At 38.2% G+C, this 18,625-nt stretch overlaps 1 protein-coding gene across 3 annotated transcripts in view; it reads right to left on the bottom strand.

The window, feature by feature from the left end:
• Nucleotides 1–18,625, bottom strand: part of PALLD (palladin, cytoskeletal associated protein) — an 811,300-nt gene that overhangs the window by 775,303 nt on the left and 17,372 nt on the right. For all 3 annotated transcript variants that reach the window (XM_060184240.1, XM_060184229.1, XM_060184234.1), the window contains exon 2: nucleotides 6,488–7,477. In XM_060184240.1, coding sequence (XP_060040223.1) covers nucleotides 6,488–7,401 — 914 coding nt within the window. In that variant the 5' untranslated portion in view covers nucleotides 7,402–7,477. The remainder of the gene's footprint in view (nucleotides 1–6,487; nucleotides 7,478–18,625) is intronic.

Genomic DNA, 18,625 nt, shown 5'->3' with positions numbered 1-18,625 from the left:
TACAACACTATTTCTTGACTCAAAAAATAGTTAAAATTAAATTTAAAAAGTGACTTTTCTATTGATTCACATCATTTGAACACACCAAATGGTAGAAAAATTTTGCATCTTCTTCAGTACAGTAAACTGCATCTAGTTTCAGACTCATAATGATATTTTCCACAGTTATACTTATAAAGTAACTCCTATCTGTCAAAAAATGTGATGTTGAAATGGAATTCTTGAATTGCTATGGTTATATCTAAACAGATCCAGTGATCCATGCTTTAGTATTGCTTCAAGGCAAATGAAGGAACATGTCATGAAGTACTTAAAGCAAACACACCAAAAAGATCTGAGACTTAGAGCAGTTTTGACTGGGAAAGTATTGAAGCTTCAGAGTCAAATTCTTTCCAAACAACCATTTCTCAATAGTTTGCATTATAGTGAATTAAACATCCAGAAAGCACATACTTTTCCTTTTGAGAGCACTGCTGTATGGTTTAATACTTAGTAGGAAGAAAATACAAAATCAAAGCCAATTTAATCTAAGTGGGGGAAAAGCCTGCATTTGTTACTCAAATTATTTTTAAAGTTTTCTTCCTGCTGAAATTATTGAAATACAAAAACAGGGAGTGGCTAAAGCTGGAGAACCACTTTCAATTGCCCTTAGCAAATATTTAACAAGGAACTATGGAGCAAACACAGGGAAGTTACTAAACAATATTAGAAGCAGCAAGAAAACAGTGGTCAAAGAGATTTATTTTTTGGCAGACTTTCCATTTTCACAGTAATATACACCAAGATGACCTTTATAGCTTTGAGGTTTTGAAAGAGAGGATGAAGAGATAATTAGTTGTAGGAGGGAGCAGTAGACTTTGAAAGGAATCACTACATACTGAGTAATGTTGCTTTCTTACCAATTATCTCCCACTTTGGTTGCTCCTATCTCCAAGCTATGATGACAGGAGGGCAGTTATTGGGTTGGTGAGGGAATCTCAAGACTCTCACTGGTTCTAAAAAAATACAATATGTGTATGTTTGAGTGTTTTTTTTTTTCTTAAGAATAAGAAGTATGTACAATATACACCATAACAGATTTTTGACACAAGGATGAACACATAGAGTATTATTCAGAAAGACTTTTATGCATAGGACTCCAAAGTTCCATGTTCAGTCTTCTGCATTACCAAAAAGCCAGAGGTGAACAGTGTTCTGGAACAAAACAAAACAAAATACCTTTGACCAATAAGATAGGTCATTTGGATAATGCACTTTCTTTGTCATGAGCATAGCACTGATTCAAGCATGGTCTGTATCATACTGAGAGAAGCTTCTGTGGTCTGATGTCTTTCTCTCTGTTTCTCTATCTATGTCTTAGTCCTTGTTTTTTCACCTGAAGGGCTGGCCTGGAGTGTTGAAGTCCCAGTAATGAAAGAAAAGAAGAAGCAGAAGCAAGAAGAGGAGGAGGAGGTGGAGAAAGAAAATACACTATGACATTGAAACAAGAATTTTTTTTTAATTATTTATTCCATTTTGCTGCCCTTGATTTATTGTTGTAGTTGTTATTGTTACTGATGTCATCACTGTTGGATAGGACAGAGAGAAATTGAGGAGGGGAGACAGAGGGGGAGAGAAAAATAGACACCTGCAGACCTGCTTCACCACTTGTGAAATGACTCCCCTGCATTCGGGAGCAGGGACTCGAACTGAGATCCTTATGCTGGTCCTTGAGCTCTGTGCCACCTGTGCTTAACCTGCTGTGCTACCACCCAGACTCCCTAAACAAGAATATTTTAAGAGATTAAAAATGGAGAGTTCTAGGGGTGTGGCCAAAGAGTAACAATGACCAAAAGAACACACCTAGGAAAAAAAAGACAACAACAATAATAATCAAAGATCCAGATTCTCACAGCAGCCAGGCTCAACCTGACGCTGTTGACTGGCTACGGAAGAAGGGCAAATGCTAGAAGAAGACAGCAGCCTACAAATTCTAAGGATCAGGCATGAACCATTAGATGTGTAGAAAGTAGTGGGAAGAACTTTGTGGAGCAGAGGAAGCCTGATTCTTGTCTCAAAGACATATCCATTTTTAATGTTTGAGTTCTTTCTAGTGTTTCAAAATAATGTAGCAATTGTCAGTTGCTATTATTGGTGAATGAGACACAACAGCAAATACATAAGATGAAAGTTCATTTGATCAAGAGTTTTATATTCTAGTGAGGAATACAGACAGGAAAAACAAGTGAAAAGTAGAGTCTATCCAACAAGTTCTATGGAGAAAAATAAGAAAGTATAATAAATGAGGTAGGTGGGTAAGACATTATTTTATATTGGGTAGTTATAGCAGGCATCACACTTTGAAGGTGATTTTAAATTTTTATGGTTGTTTCCAGGGCTTCACTGCTTTGATTTCATTTTTTTTTTTTTTCCAAATAGAAGATGAGAGGGCTAGGGAGGTAGCATAATGGTTATGCAAAAGACTCTCATACCTAAGGCTCCAAGTTCTCATGTTCTGTCCCCATCTCCACCATAAGCCAGAGATGAGTAGTGTTCTGGTCTTTCTCTCTGTTTCTTTCTTTCTATAGCTATCATTACAATAAAATAAATAGCATTTAAAAAAGAAGATGGTTGGGGGCCAGGTGGTGGAGCACCTGGTTAAGTGCTCACATCACAGTGCACAAAGACCCAGGTTCAAGCCCCTGGTCCCCACCTGCAGGGGAAAAGCTTCATGAGTGGTGAAATAGGGCTGCAGGTTTCTCTCTCTCCCTATCTCCCCCTTCCCTCTCAATTTCTGTCTCTATCCAATAATAAATAAATAAAACAAAAACAAAAAAAGATGGTGAGATAGAGGGAGAAGGAAAGAGAGGAAGAGAGATATCACAGCACTAAAACAACTTCTAAGATTAATATTCTTATATAGTGTCCCAGGGCCTTGAGCCTGGGTCACATTCTTAGTAGGCAGGGATCTTGCCAGGTGAGCTACTTTGCTGGCCCACTGAAAGTGTTGTTTAAGGAATAATATGAAATAGATGACAAGTGCAATCTTGTATTCTTCTTGGGTAAGATATAGAGGAAAGAGCAAGGGTGCAGATGCTGATGTAGGAATGTACTTTCTATACTGGAAGTACAGCAAGGCCATAATTGGGACTAGACATTACTTAACAGGGGTGAGCATGGGATAAGAGAAGAAAGATGGAGTCTTATTAACATGAGTTTTAGCTTGGTTTGGTTGCATGGATTGACCTGTCAATGTCCATGTCCTCTAGAGAAGCAATTACAAAAATCAGAACTCTCACCTTTTGCACCTCAAAAAGAATTCTGGTCCATACTCCCAGAGATTTAAAGAATAGGGAAGTTTCCAATGGAAGAGATGAGAAATGCAACTCTGGTGGTGAGAACTGTTTAGAATTATAACATTGTTATCTTACAATCTTGTCAATCATTATTAAACCACTATTTAAAAAAGACTATGAGTTTTATTTTGATTTAGAAAAGAAGGTATTGGATAACTCTGTGCTATATTGTCGTGACAATTTCATTAAAAGAACCATGCCAGGAGCTGCACAGACTGTGATGCATCAGAATGGAAACAAAGAGACAGGCAGGTAAGGAAATACAAATATTCAAGAAAAAGATGATGGTAATTCAGACCAGTGCCTCAATAGTGGAAAGTAGTGCAGATGGCAAGATTTGAGGTTTATTAAATGTAGAGACAGTCTGCGGATATGAATCAACCTGTCAGCGCCCATGTCCAGTGGAGAAGCAACTACAGAAGCCAGACTTTCCACCTTCTGCACCCCATAAAGATCTTTGGTCCATACTCCTGGAATGATAAAGAATAGGGAAGCTTCCAATGGAGGGGATGGGATATGGAACTCTGGTGGTGCGAATTGTATGGAATTGTACCCCTCTTATCCTACAATCATTATTAAATCACTAATAAAAAAAAGTGGAGACAGTTGAATTGTATGTGAAATATGAGATAAAGAAGCATCAAGGCTGACTTGGTGTTTACAAAGTTCATACCTAGAATAATTGTAAAGACCTAAGTTCTACAAATTAATACTTCTGGAGCTTTCTATTGTCCCTTCCCCCTCTTAATTTCTCTTTGTCGTATATAATAATAATAATAATAATAATAATAAAATGGCTGCCAGGAACAGTGGATTCACAGTGACTACATTTGAGCAGAGCCCTGGTGCTAGCCCTGGAGGCAAAGCAAACAAATAAACAAATGCATAGCAGAGAAGGCCAAGATATTTGCAACAAAAATAAAGAGAAACTAGTACAGATTTACACTCTTCCTCTTAACAAATCACACACACACACACACACACACACCACACACACACACACACACACACACACAATGAAAAAAACCAAAACCAAAAACCAAAGAAACCCAGCAAACTCAAGAAGATATAAAATTGACCAGCTAGCTTTAAATAATGGAGAATGTTTGTTAAAGACTTATTTACTCACGAAAACCACAACTTGTAATAACTAATGAGCATTAGTCATAGACTTTTGTAGACTAGAAGTTGACAAGAGTAAACTAATTTAACAATTCTACAGATTTTGACTAAATAAATGCCTTCTCCCTATGTAAAATGAACAGAGACTGAAGCATGAGTTTGCCGTTACTCAAATTACCAGGTAGTTAACTTTAATACAGTCATTATGATTATCTGAATTAACCTACGATATGAAAATAAATTGGTTTTTGACATTTCTGAAAGAGTATGGTACAACTCTTTATCATGCTAGTACATTTGGGATGGGTATATTGCAGAGGTAAATGTCAGTGGAATATATGTAGTGTGTAAACCTGTTTTGAGTGACACGTAAATTTTTAAATGAAGAATTCTTATTCCCAAGACTAACTGGGGGTTACAAAATCTGAACAGAATCTAAAAAGAATACACAAGTTCTTTTCTACTATAGAAAAACAAAACAATTTATGAAGAAGACATATATATGCATAATTTAAGATAATAAGTGGATCATTAGGAAGTTTTTTACTGCCCTCTGCTGTCAATTTCTAGAAGAAATGTAGTATAAATTGCTATTAAAACTGACTCAAGGTGAAACAACTACACAAATCTGTTAGAAAAGTAAAATTCCCATCTCTAATTATACAACTTTTCAGTGATGTTAAAGATTACTTCATTTTTATAAGTATTTACTTATCAAACTAAGAAACCAAATACAACAAATAATGTATTAATGAATGTAGGGTGAGGTAAAATTTATGATTTGTAAATGCTGTTAATAAGGAAATACCAGGTTATAATTTTTATAATTTTTGAAAAATTTTTGAAAATTTTCAAATTTCATAATTTGGGGATATATTTACATATATTTATATAATTCAGGCAAAATTTTGTTTATTAACAAAGTGAAACTTTCAAAGTACATGAATGATTGATTTTTTTTTCTAGTAATATCATAATTTGAAGTGTTGTTTTTCAATGTGACATAAGAAATGGGAAATGATAGCAATAGATAATACTAGGGTAGCAGATATTAGGTGCAAGACCCCTAAGTTAGTTTTTCCATGTGATTCTATTTAGTCATTACAAAGTAAAATGAAGTAGCTATTATTATAACTCCCATTTCACAACTGAGTCACAAAGTAACTTGCCTAAATGATACAGTTAGTTAAATATGAAGCCATTCTTGGATACTCTGCAGTCTGACTCCAGGGTCATCCTGCTTAATCTTTTTGCACAGGAGGTTTAAATTATGCAATTAAGAAAGAAGTCTTTATCAAATGCACTTACTGGCTACAAACAACCATACACTCACTTACCTAACTGCTATTATCATTCCTTTTTGCTGTATGCACTCTGGTGGCTAGAGCACTCCACTCTGGTTCCTCAGTCTTGTTGGCAATGTTGTGCCTTTCTTGGTTACATCAATTGAAAATGTTGCCTTAAGTGAATATGTGTCAATTTAACCCAAGACTACAATCAGGGCTAATCCTGTGGTTCATCCCTGCTGTACACCTAGGCTTTTCATCTCTGCACTGCCAGGCAGCTTCTAGTTTTGTCACACTTTCAACCACCTTCAGTAATTTATATTCAATGCAGACCAATACCTTTCGTGGTACTTGGAATAGTCAGCTGCACAATTTAAATCTCCCAGACAGTGATTCCAGACTCCTTGAAAACAATCTGTGCTGCTCAATGCCTGTCCTGTCCTTTCCCTTTCCTCTTTCTTAGCCAGTAGCATCTGGTTTATGACAACAGCTATATCTTGTCAGGAACAATGATTCAACTCGGATTTACTAGTCTGTGATGCTGTTGCCTTTATAGGCACATGAAAAAAACACAACAAACAAACAAACAAACAAAACTATGACAGGCTCCAAAAGGCCAACTTTCCTTTTAAAGCAAATTTAAAAGGAAATTAAAATGAAAAGCAAATTTCCTTTTATCCCACATTTAAGTCAAACTATAAGTCAACTCAGGCCATTTGATATTCATAATAAAACATGTCTTACCTGACTCGAGGAGCTGGGTTTCCAGTTACTCTACACTCCAAATAAACTCGACTTCCTTCCTCCACTTCTTGACTTCTAAGCTTCTGGATGAATCGAGGAGCTGCTGGCAAGTGAAGTGCACCCTGGATCTGGGGGTGGGAAATACTATGGAAGGGCACTGCTACATCCTGGTCAGCATGGTGGCAGTCTCTGGCCTCTGCTGACTTGCCCTCTGTTTCCATCTCCTGTTGGTCTTCAGTGGGGCTCTGACTGGCTGAGGCACTCATTAGGGCAGACGGCTGATTTTTAGGAGACAAGTACCCACTGTCTGGAGACGAAGACTCGCCATTTGGGCTTCTATTTCTTGGTTTTGCTGCTTCTCTGAATATAGATGTGAGTTCCTCGATGAAATTAGCTGCCTTGTCACACAGCTGGCTCTGGGGGCCAGCCTTACCTGGACTCACAGGTTTGGGTTTCACACTTGTGCTGGGAGTTTTTGCTCCATGGTTTTCAGCTTTTCGGAGACTCCGGATATAGCTGGGCCTGGCAAGCAAAGGTGATATAGCAGGTCTCTTCTTGGAAACAGTTGAAGAGATGCTTTCTGTTTGTTCTTCTGGCAGAGTCTGCACAGGTGTTGACCTGTTACACTGAGGTCTCCCTGGGGAGGGTGTCTCACCCAATTTAGCCTCCTTATGGGAAGGGGTTTCACAAAGGCTGCCAGAAGAGGTATTAAAAATCTGAGAGATCTCCTTTTCTGAGTCAAAATCTTCTGTATCAGAGTTGACTATAGCCCTTCGAGCCAAGTAAAGACTCTTGTCTATCTCTTCCTGGCTGAGGAAAGCAGATAGCTGAGGGAAGAAGTCAGTAGTCTTGCTGTCATCCTGCATGTCTGACAGGGAATCATAGAAGGAGTCATGGGAGGATGTCTCTGACATATTTGAATAGTCTTCACACACTTTTGTATTCAATAGGAAGGCAAGAGGTACTGGAAATCAGCTCACTTCTTGTGCTCTGAAAAACAAGATAGACAGAATGCCATTAACAATAACGTTGTGTGTGTGTGTTTAATTATGCATATATTCCTTTTTTTAAAGATTTTTAAAAATATTTATTTATTTTCTCTTTTGTTGCCCTTTTTTATTGTTGTAGTTATGATTGTTGTTGTTATTGATGTCATTGTTGTTAGATAGGATAGAGAGAAATGGAGAGAGGAGGGGAAGATAGAGAGGGGGAGAGAAAGATAGACACCAATAGATGGGCTTCACTGCCTGTGAAATGACTCCCCTGCAGGTGGGGACCTGGGGGCTCGAACAGGGATCCTTATGCTGGTCCTTGTGCTTTGTGCCACCCGTTCTTAACCCACTATGCTACCGCCAACTCCCCTATGCATGTATTTCATTATGGTTCTAAACTATAAGCTGGGAAACACATTCAAATGAACACATACATCTTTTCTTAATTGTGTGTATGCATATATGTGTGTGTGTGAGAGAGAGAAAGAGATCAAATCCAGTACCATAAGCAAGCAAGACAAGTACTCTGACATCAAATCACCTTCCAGGGCCCCTTTATTTGCATTTTTAGGCTCATTTTTCTCTATTCTGTAAGTTTGAAGAAAAAAAGTACCTAAATGTGTGTTTATCATTTTAATTTAGTATTTTCCCTTTGAGGTAATATCAAATATCTTAATAACCAGCAGTAAATAATTCAAGAAGGTAATTCCACAATACATATTATGGGACTAGTAAGACATTCTTCATTTTTCAGGGCAGCCCTGAAATACAGGAAGTCTTTAAGTAATGTCTTTCCATCCAACACCTTTTTGTTATAGCGTTATGAGAAAACAAATAAATAAACCTGGTCCCCAGTCTCTCTGGAGTTTGCACATTCTCATGTTTTCAAGGGTTTTCTCTTAGGTACTCCAATTTTCTCACACTCCAAATATGTGAATGTGAGCCTGAGTGTGTGTGGAGATGACAAGCTTTTAAACTGTGCCCACTTGGCACCCTGACATGCTACTATAAGTTTCACCGGAATAAGTGGTTTGGAATATAAGTAAGTGAGTGAATGAGTGAATGAATGAATTGAACGAATATTGGAAGTTAGTCTTTTTTAATATTTTATTTATTTATTTTATTTTTGAGAGAGATGCAGAGAAAGACACAGAGAGAAACACCAGAACACTGCTCAGCTCTGGCTTATAGTAGTGTGCGGGATTGAACCTGGGAGCCTCAGGCATGAGAATCTGTTTGCATAACCATTATGCTATCTCCCCAGTCCCTAGTTTGTTTTTTAATTGCCACTTGGATTAATGTTGGGGCTTCATACTGTCTGCATGACAAAATCACAACTCCTGGAAGCTTTTCTTTTTTCTTTTCTCTTTTAATACTTTTTAATTTATTATTGGATAGAGACAGAGAGAAATTGAGAGAGAAGGGGGAGATAAAGAGGGAGAGAGAGAGAGAGACAAAAAGATACCTTCAGTCCTGCTTCACCACTGGTGAAGATTTCCCCCTTGCAGGTGGGGACCAGAGACTTGAACCTGCATCCTTGAGCACTGTAATGTGAGTGCTTAACCAGGTGCATGGCCTTTTCTTTTCTATTCTTTCTTCCTTTCTTCTTTTCTTCCTCCCTCCCTTCCTTCCTTCCTTCTCCTCCTCCTTCTTGTTTTATTTTATTTACTCATTTTTTTAGGTAGGACATACAGAAGTTAAAAGGGATGGTGGAGGTAGGGAGAATGGAATAGACACCTGAAGCACTGCTTCATCACTTGTGAAGCTTCTTCCACCAGACTGGGGGCTTGAATCCCTATTTCTGAGTCTTTATTTAGACATGTGATGATTCTGTGACCAAAAATATGACATAGTAATTAACCTTTGTTTAAAGTATTTGGCCTGTCGTAAAATTGGTTTCATGGTTGATGAGGGAAAAAAAAAATCCGGTCTCTCACCTATGTTAAATGAAAGACATTATGGGGGGGGGGGAGGTGCGCGAGAGGGTACCACAGTGGGTTAAGCACACATGGCCCGAAGCACAAGGACCAGTGTACTTATCCTGGTTCCATTCCCCAGCTCCCCACCTGAGGGGGGGGGGTGTCTCTTCACCAGCGGTGAAGCAGGTCTGCAGGTGTCTTTCTCTCCCCCTCTGCCTTCCCCTCCTCTCTCCATTTCTCTCTGTCCTATCCAACAACAAGGGCAACAAATGGGGAAAAATGGCTTTGAGGAGCAGTGGATTTGTAGTGCAGGCACTGAGCCCCAGCAATAACCCTGGAGGCAAAGAAAGAAAGAAAGAAAGAAAGACAGACAGACCTTATGGATTAGGGAGGTTGTATAAAGGTTATTTAGACTTCATGCCTGAGGCATTGGTTTGTGAGGGAAGGGGAATTAGTGAGAGAAAGAAAAAGACACAGACCTGAATCACCACTCATGAAGTGACCCTCTTCAGGTGGCGAGCCAGAAGCTCGAACCCGGATTCTTGAGGGTGTCCTGGAGTTTAGAATTCTGTGTGCTTAAACCTGTGCGCCACCACCAGGCCTCAAGAGGCATTGATTTCTCAAATTCAGTAGCTAGCACTACCATAAACCAGAGCTTCCGGCATGGATGTTTTTCACATAACCATTGTGGTATCTCCATGGTCTAGGAATTGCTTTTCCTAAATGTAATTTCAGCTAAAGTTACAATCGCCAGTAAACTACTGAGGATCTTAAATGAGGATTTATCTTACCGTGCCTTGTAGGTTCACTGCAAACAATTTTTTGTGCCAAGCCGTAAGCCTTTCTTTTCCTTGCCTAATTGGTCGTAAAGCAGTTTTGCCGCAAAAGAGAAAATTAGTTGATTGACAGTTTGCTTTCATACCTATGTGATAAGTTTAGCTGCCTTGGACTTCTGAATTTATTTAGTGTATTTAAAAACTAGTTGCCAGCTTGGTTTCATTTCTCCATTGAAAAATAAGCAACCATCCGCTTCCCCGGAGACCCACCCTACTAGGGAAAGAGAGAGGCAGACTGGGATTATGGATCGACCAGTCAACTCCCATGTTCAGCTGGGAAGCAATTACAGAAGCCAGACCTTCCACCCTCTGCAACCCACAATGACCCTGGGTCCATGCTCCCAGAGTGATAGATAATGGGAAAGCTATCAGGGGAGGGGATGGGATATGGAGATTGGGTGGTGGGAATTGTGTGGAGTTGTACCCCTCCTACCCTATGGTTTTGTTAATTTATCCTTTCTTAAATAAAAAATAAATTAAAAAAAAGACAAAAAAAGAAAAATAAGCAACCAATCCTTACAATTTAAAATGTATTAGAATATTTTTTGTAGTATACTAATATTTCAATATTTGTATTTTTAAATTTTTGTTAAATATATTTACACACATATAAATATTTCTTAATTTTATGAGAGGTACTAGAGCATTTGATTTAATTGATGTATAATGCATATCTCATATACATTGTTTATTAAATGTATGTAATTATATATATAAATATATATGTTACTTTTATGAGAAAGGTGTCAGAACTGCTGAGCTCTGGCAAACTCACTTCTTAGAACTGAACTGGGAGCCTCAAGAATACCAAACCTGCACTTTACTACTGAGTCATACTTCCAGCAACTATCTTCTTAATTTTAGTATTAATTTTTCACATTTAATGATGTCTTTTAGACTGTGGCATTTTTTATGGTTATCTACTTACATAACAGAATATGGGGAAGTTGCTTGGTATGGAATTACCTAAGATCCCACCCAGTACACCCCTTATTGAAGTTCTAGCTTCAATAATGTTGTAAATTAGTAGCTCTTTATTTAATCAAGTATAATTCTGCTCATCTCACCCTAAGACACACAATACATTTTGATTCCAACTTTCATTTGTTTCAAGTTTTCAATGAAATATTTGAAGGCTTACTATTTCATCCTTTTCTTAATGTGCTATAAGGTTCGCCCATATTCGTTCAACAGGTAATAACACAACAGTTTATAATTACTAACTAGGTTCCAGGTGCTAAAGTTCAATTGTGCTCTAGACCAAGAAGTGACAAACTTCTCCATAAAGGGCCAGATAGTAAATATTTTTGATTATAGGCTATACTGTTTCTGTTGCAATTACTTGGCTCTGCCATTATACTAGAGAACCATTCATAGAGAATATATGAGTATGGTTGTTTACAAGAATTCCTTATTTATGTACCTGATGCTAGAATTTTTAATTTTTTAATTATATTTATTTATTGATTGAATAGAGAGTCAGAAATTGAGAGGGAAGGGAGGGATAGAGAGGGTGAGAGACAGAGAGACACCTGCAGCACTGCTTCACCACTTGTGAAGCTTTCCCCCTGCAGGTGAGGACTGGGGGCTTGAACCCAGGTCCTTGCACACTGTAACATGTGTACTCAACCAGGTGCACCACCATCCGGCCCCCGATGCTAGATTTTTTTTTTTTCAGAGCTAGAGTCTTGAGCAATAAGAGTTTCACTGCTCTGGGCTGCTTTTTCATCTAGAAGGGGGGGGGAGAGGGAGAGGAAGAAGAGAAGAGGAGAGAGAAAGAGAGAGAGAGAGAGAGAAGGGAGAGAGAGATTTCATAACAACAGAGCTTTCTCTAGTACATAACACATCTCGTGATGGCGGGGCTCAAACCCAGGCCATGTGCATGGCAAAGCATGCACCCTACATGAAGAACTATCTTTCTGACCCTAATATTTAAATTTTATTTAATACTTAAAATGTCATTTCTTCAAATTTGATTTTTTTTTTTTTTTGGTGGAATGAGGCCTCATACATACACAGTTTCACTACTTTCAGGTCAACTTTTATATTCTTCTCTACTTTAGAGAGACAGACAAATAGACAGGCAAACCCCAGCACAGGAGTGTTCAGTGACATAGCAGTTACATGTAGTACTAGAGCTAGAGCCCAGGCTGTGCTAGAGACCAGACATGAACCCGACCAAATGTCTGATCTTCTGGCCTCCTTAAATTTGATTTTTAGAAGAATATAAATCGCAAAATAAAAAGATACTCATTTGCAGGCCACCTACACAAGAATAGGCAGTGGGATGGATTTGACCCAGAAGCTCAAGTTTCTAATACTTGATCTAGACTGATGACAAAATATTTACAGTAGAGTTAAAAGTTGTGCAGGTGGTAAATCTGGGAGTGGTGGAGGATATCTTAAATGAATAATACACAAAAAGTTGATAGATTATCAAGGGGAAATGAAAATAATATGGTTGCTATAGTAGTGTTATCTAATTTCCAAGAACATGCAGGAGAACTATGTGCCTTGCATTGAATATTTGTATGTGAATGTCACCAACATTAAATAAATGTTTTGTTATCTGCAACATAATTGAAACACAATTTAAATAACACTATATTTTGAACTAAAAATTGTGAAGCAATAATTCTCTTGTTACCTGGAATATGCTACTCTTTTCCTGTATATTGTGTACAGAATGAAAGAGGAAAGGTCTAGGAAATGTTAGAAGTTATCCTTGCCTCAGATAGTCTAGATACCAATGAGAAGAACTTGCTGAATATAGTAAAGCTGAAGTTCACAAGTTACGTCTGGAGAAAACTTGGTAAAATGTTCATTATCTCTCTCTTTTTTTAAAAGTTATTTTTATTTATTATGGGATAGAGACTGAGAATTAGAGAAGGGAGGGGGGACAGATAAAGAAGGAGAGAGACAGAGACACCTGCAGCTCTGCTTCACCACTTGTGAAGCTTTTCCCCTACAGGTGGGGACAGGGGCTTGAAACTAGATCCTTGCACACTGTAACGTGTGCACTCAACCACGTGTGCCACTGCCTGGCCCTTCTGAGATGTTCATACTCCAGAAGATATATGTGTCTCATGAGGGCAGAATTGGACAGCTTTTTTAGAAGCAGTTTTCCTGGGCTACTGCTTAGACTGATGAGAGGTTTTGTTCTTATTCAGTAAGTGAAGTATTTTTTCTTTACATGGCTGAAAGGTGATATTTTGCCTCCTTTGGTGGCTGGAATTTCAAAAAACATCATGCAAGTGTTGAGAGGGGTACCAAAAATCTGTCTTAAATGTCTAGATAGGATGCGGTGATTGACTGACTATAGAATCTGTTAATTGAAGGGAAGATATGTAGCCAGAGATTCTAAAGCTTTAACATTAACCTTCAAAATCTTCATCAGTTGAATGTTGTACTTGTATTCCAGAAATTTTCTTGAAATATGACTCAATTTGATATTCTTCACTGTGAGATTCTCCACATTCTGGTTCTTTCTCTCTCATTAATAAGTAAATATTTCTTTTAAGAAATAAATCTGGGAGAGGAAGATGGTGGACTGAGAAGTCTCTGACAGCGAGCGCTCTGACCGCATCGTCGACAACGGTAGGATTTTCTGCCTTTAGCAGGCCAATTAATAAGGGATGACACCAAAAAGTGAGTACAATTTAATTTGGGTTAAGAATTAGAGTAAAGGTGACACGGACTAGCGGGGCTCCAGAATTCCCAGGGCGCCGGGCAAGGCGAGTGCGCCGGGCATTGTCCTCCGCCTGCCCAGGAAGGCGGCTCCTCCGCAGGTTGCAGAGCGCGGCGGGCAGAGGAACCGGAGAGAGCACTTTAGCTCGGGGGCTTTCTCTTGGGAGTCTGCAGGGTCCACCGCGCCCCTGAGAACAGATCCAAAGACTTCTTGAGTATAGCTCTCATTGGATCAAAGGATTTGGAGCTAGTTTTCATTTTTGAGAAATCCTTTTAAAAAGTCTGGAGGGAGGGGTTTCCCGGAAGATGGCGGACTGAGAAGCGGCTAGCCTTGGAGCTCCGGACACATCTCGTGTAAACAATAGGATTTTCTGCCTTTAGCAGGCCAGCCAATAAGGGGCCATAGCGGTCATACCAAGGATGTGTCTATAACTTAATTTGGGTTAAGAATTAGAATAGGGGAAAAAAATTCTTTTTTCTTCCTTTTAATTTTCAAGCATACATCCTTCCCGCCGTCCCCCCCCCCCATAAGCAGTGCCTGGGACCAGCTACTAGCAGGATACCCCATACCACCAAAAGGGTTTTTTTTTTTTTTTTTTTTTTTAAACTCACTGATACACATTTGGGAAGTTCCTCGCATTGCTCTTTAATTACAACCCTTCTTCTTATCTTCTCCCTTTTCTCTCTCTTATCTCTCTCTATCTCTTTTTTTATTTATTTTTTATTTTTTTTTTATCTTGTCATACACTTCTTTCTTCTTTGCCTTTCTGAATTTGTGAATTACTTTGGAGAAGAAATCTGACCCAGAGTGGACTCTCTATGTGTGTATCTCTGCTCTAGTTCCCTTTACACTCTTGTTACCCCTAGAATATACACTGGATAGTAGATTTGCATAACTGTCTATTCTTGCTATCCTCTCTTTCTTTTCTCTTTCTTCACTGGGATTTGGTTACTATTTTTTCACGGACTGGAGAAATTTTTTGGCTAACTGGTAACGATTAAACTCCTTTAATATTTACTTCAGTTGCTACTGTAATTCCGGAGGTTGGTGAGTGCAATTGTCATAAAGGTATTTAGTACAGTGTTACTTGTGCTCAAATCACAACAACTGAGGAACAACAGAGCATTAAAAAAAAAAGAGAGAGAAACACATAAATAAAAAAAAATGGGTAGATTAAAAACAAATAAAACTGCTACCCCAATGAATGAAGACAAGAGCGCAGAAGAAACCACAAATCAGTCAGAAGTAACCATAGATAAGAAAAGTATGCAAGCAATAATAAACTTATTAATCACAGAAATGAAAACAACATTGGAGGAAAGGAATGGCAGTATTAGGGAAACAACAGTTGAGACCCCCCAGGAAAATACTGATTATCTTGAGACAATTAGAGAACTGAAAGCTGAAATAGCTGTAATGAAGAAAGAAGCTGAGGCAAGGGAAAGCAGACTAACAGAAGCAGAAAACAGAATTAGTCAGACAGAGGATGAGTTAGAGAAAACTAAGAAAGAGGTGAAAGAGCTTAAAAAGAGATTGAGAGACACTGAAAACAACAACAGAGACATATGGGATGATCTCAAAAGAAGTAACATTCGTATAATTGGCCTGCCAGAGGAAGAAAGAGAGGAAGGGGAAGCAAACATTCTAGAGGAAATAATACAAGAAAATTTCCCAGACCTGAATAACAGCAAGGATATCAAGGTGCAAGAGGCCCAGAGAGTACCAAACAGAATCAACCCAGACCTGAAAACACCAATACACATCATAGTCACAATGAGAAGAAGTAAGGATAAAGAAAGGATCCTAAAGGCTGCGAGAGAGAAACAAAAAGTCACATACAGGGGAAAACCCATAAGACTTTCTGCAGATTTCTCAACTCAAACTCTAAAAGCCAGAAGGGAGTGGCAAGATATCTATCGAGCCCTGAATGAAAAAGGGTTTCAACCAAGGATAATATATCCTGCTAGACTTTCATTCAAGCTAGATGGAGGGATCAAAACCTTCTTAGACAAACAACAGTTAAAGGAGGCAACTATCACCAAGCCAGCCCTGAAAGAGGTACTAAAAGACCTCTTATAAACAAGAACATCACTATAATACTTGTAATATATCAGAGTAAACAAATCGTTTTTTAGAACAATGGCACTACAATACATTAAATCCATAATATCAATAAATGTCAATGGCTCAAACTCACCCATCAAAAGGCATAGGGTGGGGAGATGGATCAGAAAACATAACCCAACCATATGCTGCTTGCAAGAATCCCATCTGTCACAACAAGATAAACACAGACTTAAAGTGAAAGGATGGAAAACTATCATACAGGCTAACGGTCCACAAAAAAGGGCAGGAACAGCCATTCTCATTTCAGACACGATAGATTTTAAATTAAATAAAGCAATAAAAGATAGGCAAGGACATTACATAATGATTAGAGGATCAATCAGTCAAGAAGACTTAACAATTATTAACATCTATGCACCCAATGAGGGACCATCTAAATACATTAAACACCTATTGAAAGAATTTCAAAAATACATCAATAGTAATACAATAATAGTGGGAGACTTCAATACCCCACTCTCACACTTAGACAGATCAACAAAGCAGAGAACCAATAAAGATACAAGAGAATTGAATGAAGAGATTGACAGACTAGACCTCTTGGACATTTTCAGACTCCTCCACCCCAAAAAACTGGAATACACCTTCTTTTCAAATCCACACAACACATACTCAAGGATAGACCACATGTTAGGCCACAAAGACAGCATCAATAAATTCAAGAGCATTGAAATCATCCCAAGTATCTTCTCAGACCACAGTGGAGTAAAACTAACTTTTAACAACAAACAGAAAATTATTAAAAGACATAGAATTTGGAAACTAAACAACATGCTCCTTAAGAACCACTGGGTCAGAGACTCACTCAAACAGGAAATTCAAATGTTCCTGGAAACTAATGAAAATGAAGACACAACCTATCAAAATATTTGGGACACAGCGAAAGCAGTACTGAGAGGGAAACTTATAGCTATACAATCACATATTAAACACCAAGAAGAAGCCCAAATGAACGACCTTACTACACACCTCAAGGACTTAGAGGAAGAGGAACAAAGGAACCCTAAAGCAACCAGAAGGACAGAAATCACTAAAGTTAGAGCAGAAATAAACAACATCGAAAATAAAAGAACCATACAAAAGATCAATGAAGCCAAATGTTGGTTCTTTGAAAGAGTAAACAAAATTGACAAACCCCTAGCCAGACTCACCAAACAAAAAAGAGAGAAGACTCAAATTAATAGAATTGTAAACGATGGAGGAGATATCACAACTGACACCACAGAAATCCAGAGAATTCTGCGAAACTTCTATAAAGAACTATATGCCACCAAGCTAGAGAATCTGGAAGAAATGGAACAATTCCTAGAAACCTATGCACTTCCAAAACTGAACCAAGAAGAACTACAAAATCTAAATGCACCAATCAAAGACAAAGAAATTGAAACCGTTATTAAGAATCTCCCCAACAACAAAAGTCCTGGACCAGATGGCTTCACAAATGAATTCTACAAAACTTTCAGGAAACAGTTAATACCCATACTTCTTAAGCTATTCCATAAGATTGAAGAAACAGGAATACTCCCTTCCACCTTTTATGAAGCCAACATCACCCTTATACCAAAAGCTGATAGGGACAGAACAAAAAAGGAAAACTACAGACCAATATCTCTGATGAACATAGATGCCAAAATATTAAACAAGATCATGGCCAACCGGATACAGCAACACATCAAAAAGATTGTTCATCATGACCAAGTGGGATTCATACCAGGAATGCAAGGCTGGTTCAACATCCGTAAATCAATCAATGTCATTCATCACATCAATAAAAGCAAAGCCAAAAACCACATGATTATCTCAATAGATGCAGAGAAAGCCTTTGACAAAATCCAACACCCATTCATGCTCAAAACTCTACAGAAAATGGGAATAGATGGGAAATTCCTCAAGATAGTGGAGTCTATATATAGCAAACCTACAGCCAACATCATACTCAATGGACAGAAGCTGAAAGCATTCCCCCTCAGATCGGGGACTAGACAGGGCTGTCCACTGTCACCGTTACTCTTCAACATAGTATTGGAAGTTCTTGCCATAGCAATCAGGCAAGAGAAAGAAATCAAAGGGATACAGATTGGAAGGGAAAAAGTCAAGCTCTCACTATTTGCAGATGATATGATAGTATACATAGAAAGAACTAAAGAATCCAGTAGAAAATTACTGGAAGTTGTTAGGCAATATAGCAAGGTATCAGGCTACAAAATCAATGTACAAAAATCAGTGGCATTTCTTTATGCAAACACTAAATCTGAAGAAGAAGACATCCAGAAATCACTCCCATTTACTGTTTCAGCAAAATCAATCAAATACCTAGGAATAAAGTTGACCAAAGAAGTGAAAGACTTGTATTCTGAAAACCATGAGTCGCTACTCAAGGAGATAGAAACTGATACCAAGAAATGGAAAGATATCCCATGCTCATGGATTGGAAGAATAAATATCATCAAAATGAATATTCTCCCCAGAGCCATATACAAATTTAATGCAATACCCATCAAAGTTCCACCAGGCTTCTTTAAGAGAATAGAACAAACACTACAATCATTTATCTGGAACCTGAAAACACCTAGAAT

The sequence above is a fragment of the Erinaceus europaeus genome, chromosome 2, assembly GCF_950295315.1.
Source record: "Erinaceus europaeus chromosome 2, mEriEur2.1, whole genome shotgun sequence".
Taxonomy (NCBI): domain Eukaryota; kingdom Metazoa; phylum Chordata; class Mammalia; order Eulipotyphla; family Erinaceidae; genus Erinaceus; species Erinaceus europaeus.
Note: the sequence above shows the minus strand (reverse complement) of the source record. Positions and strands in the feature narration are given on the sequence as shown.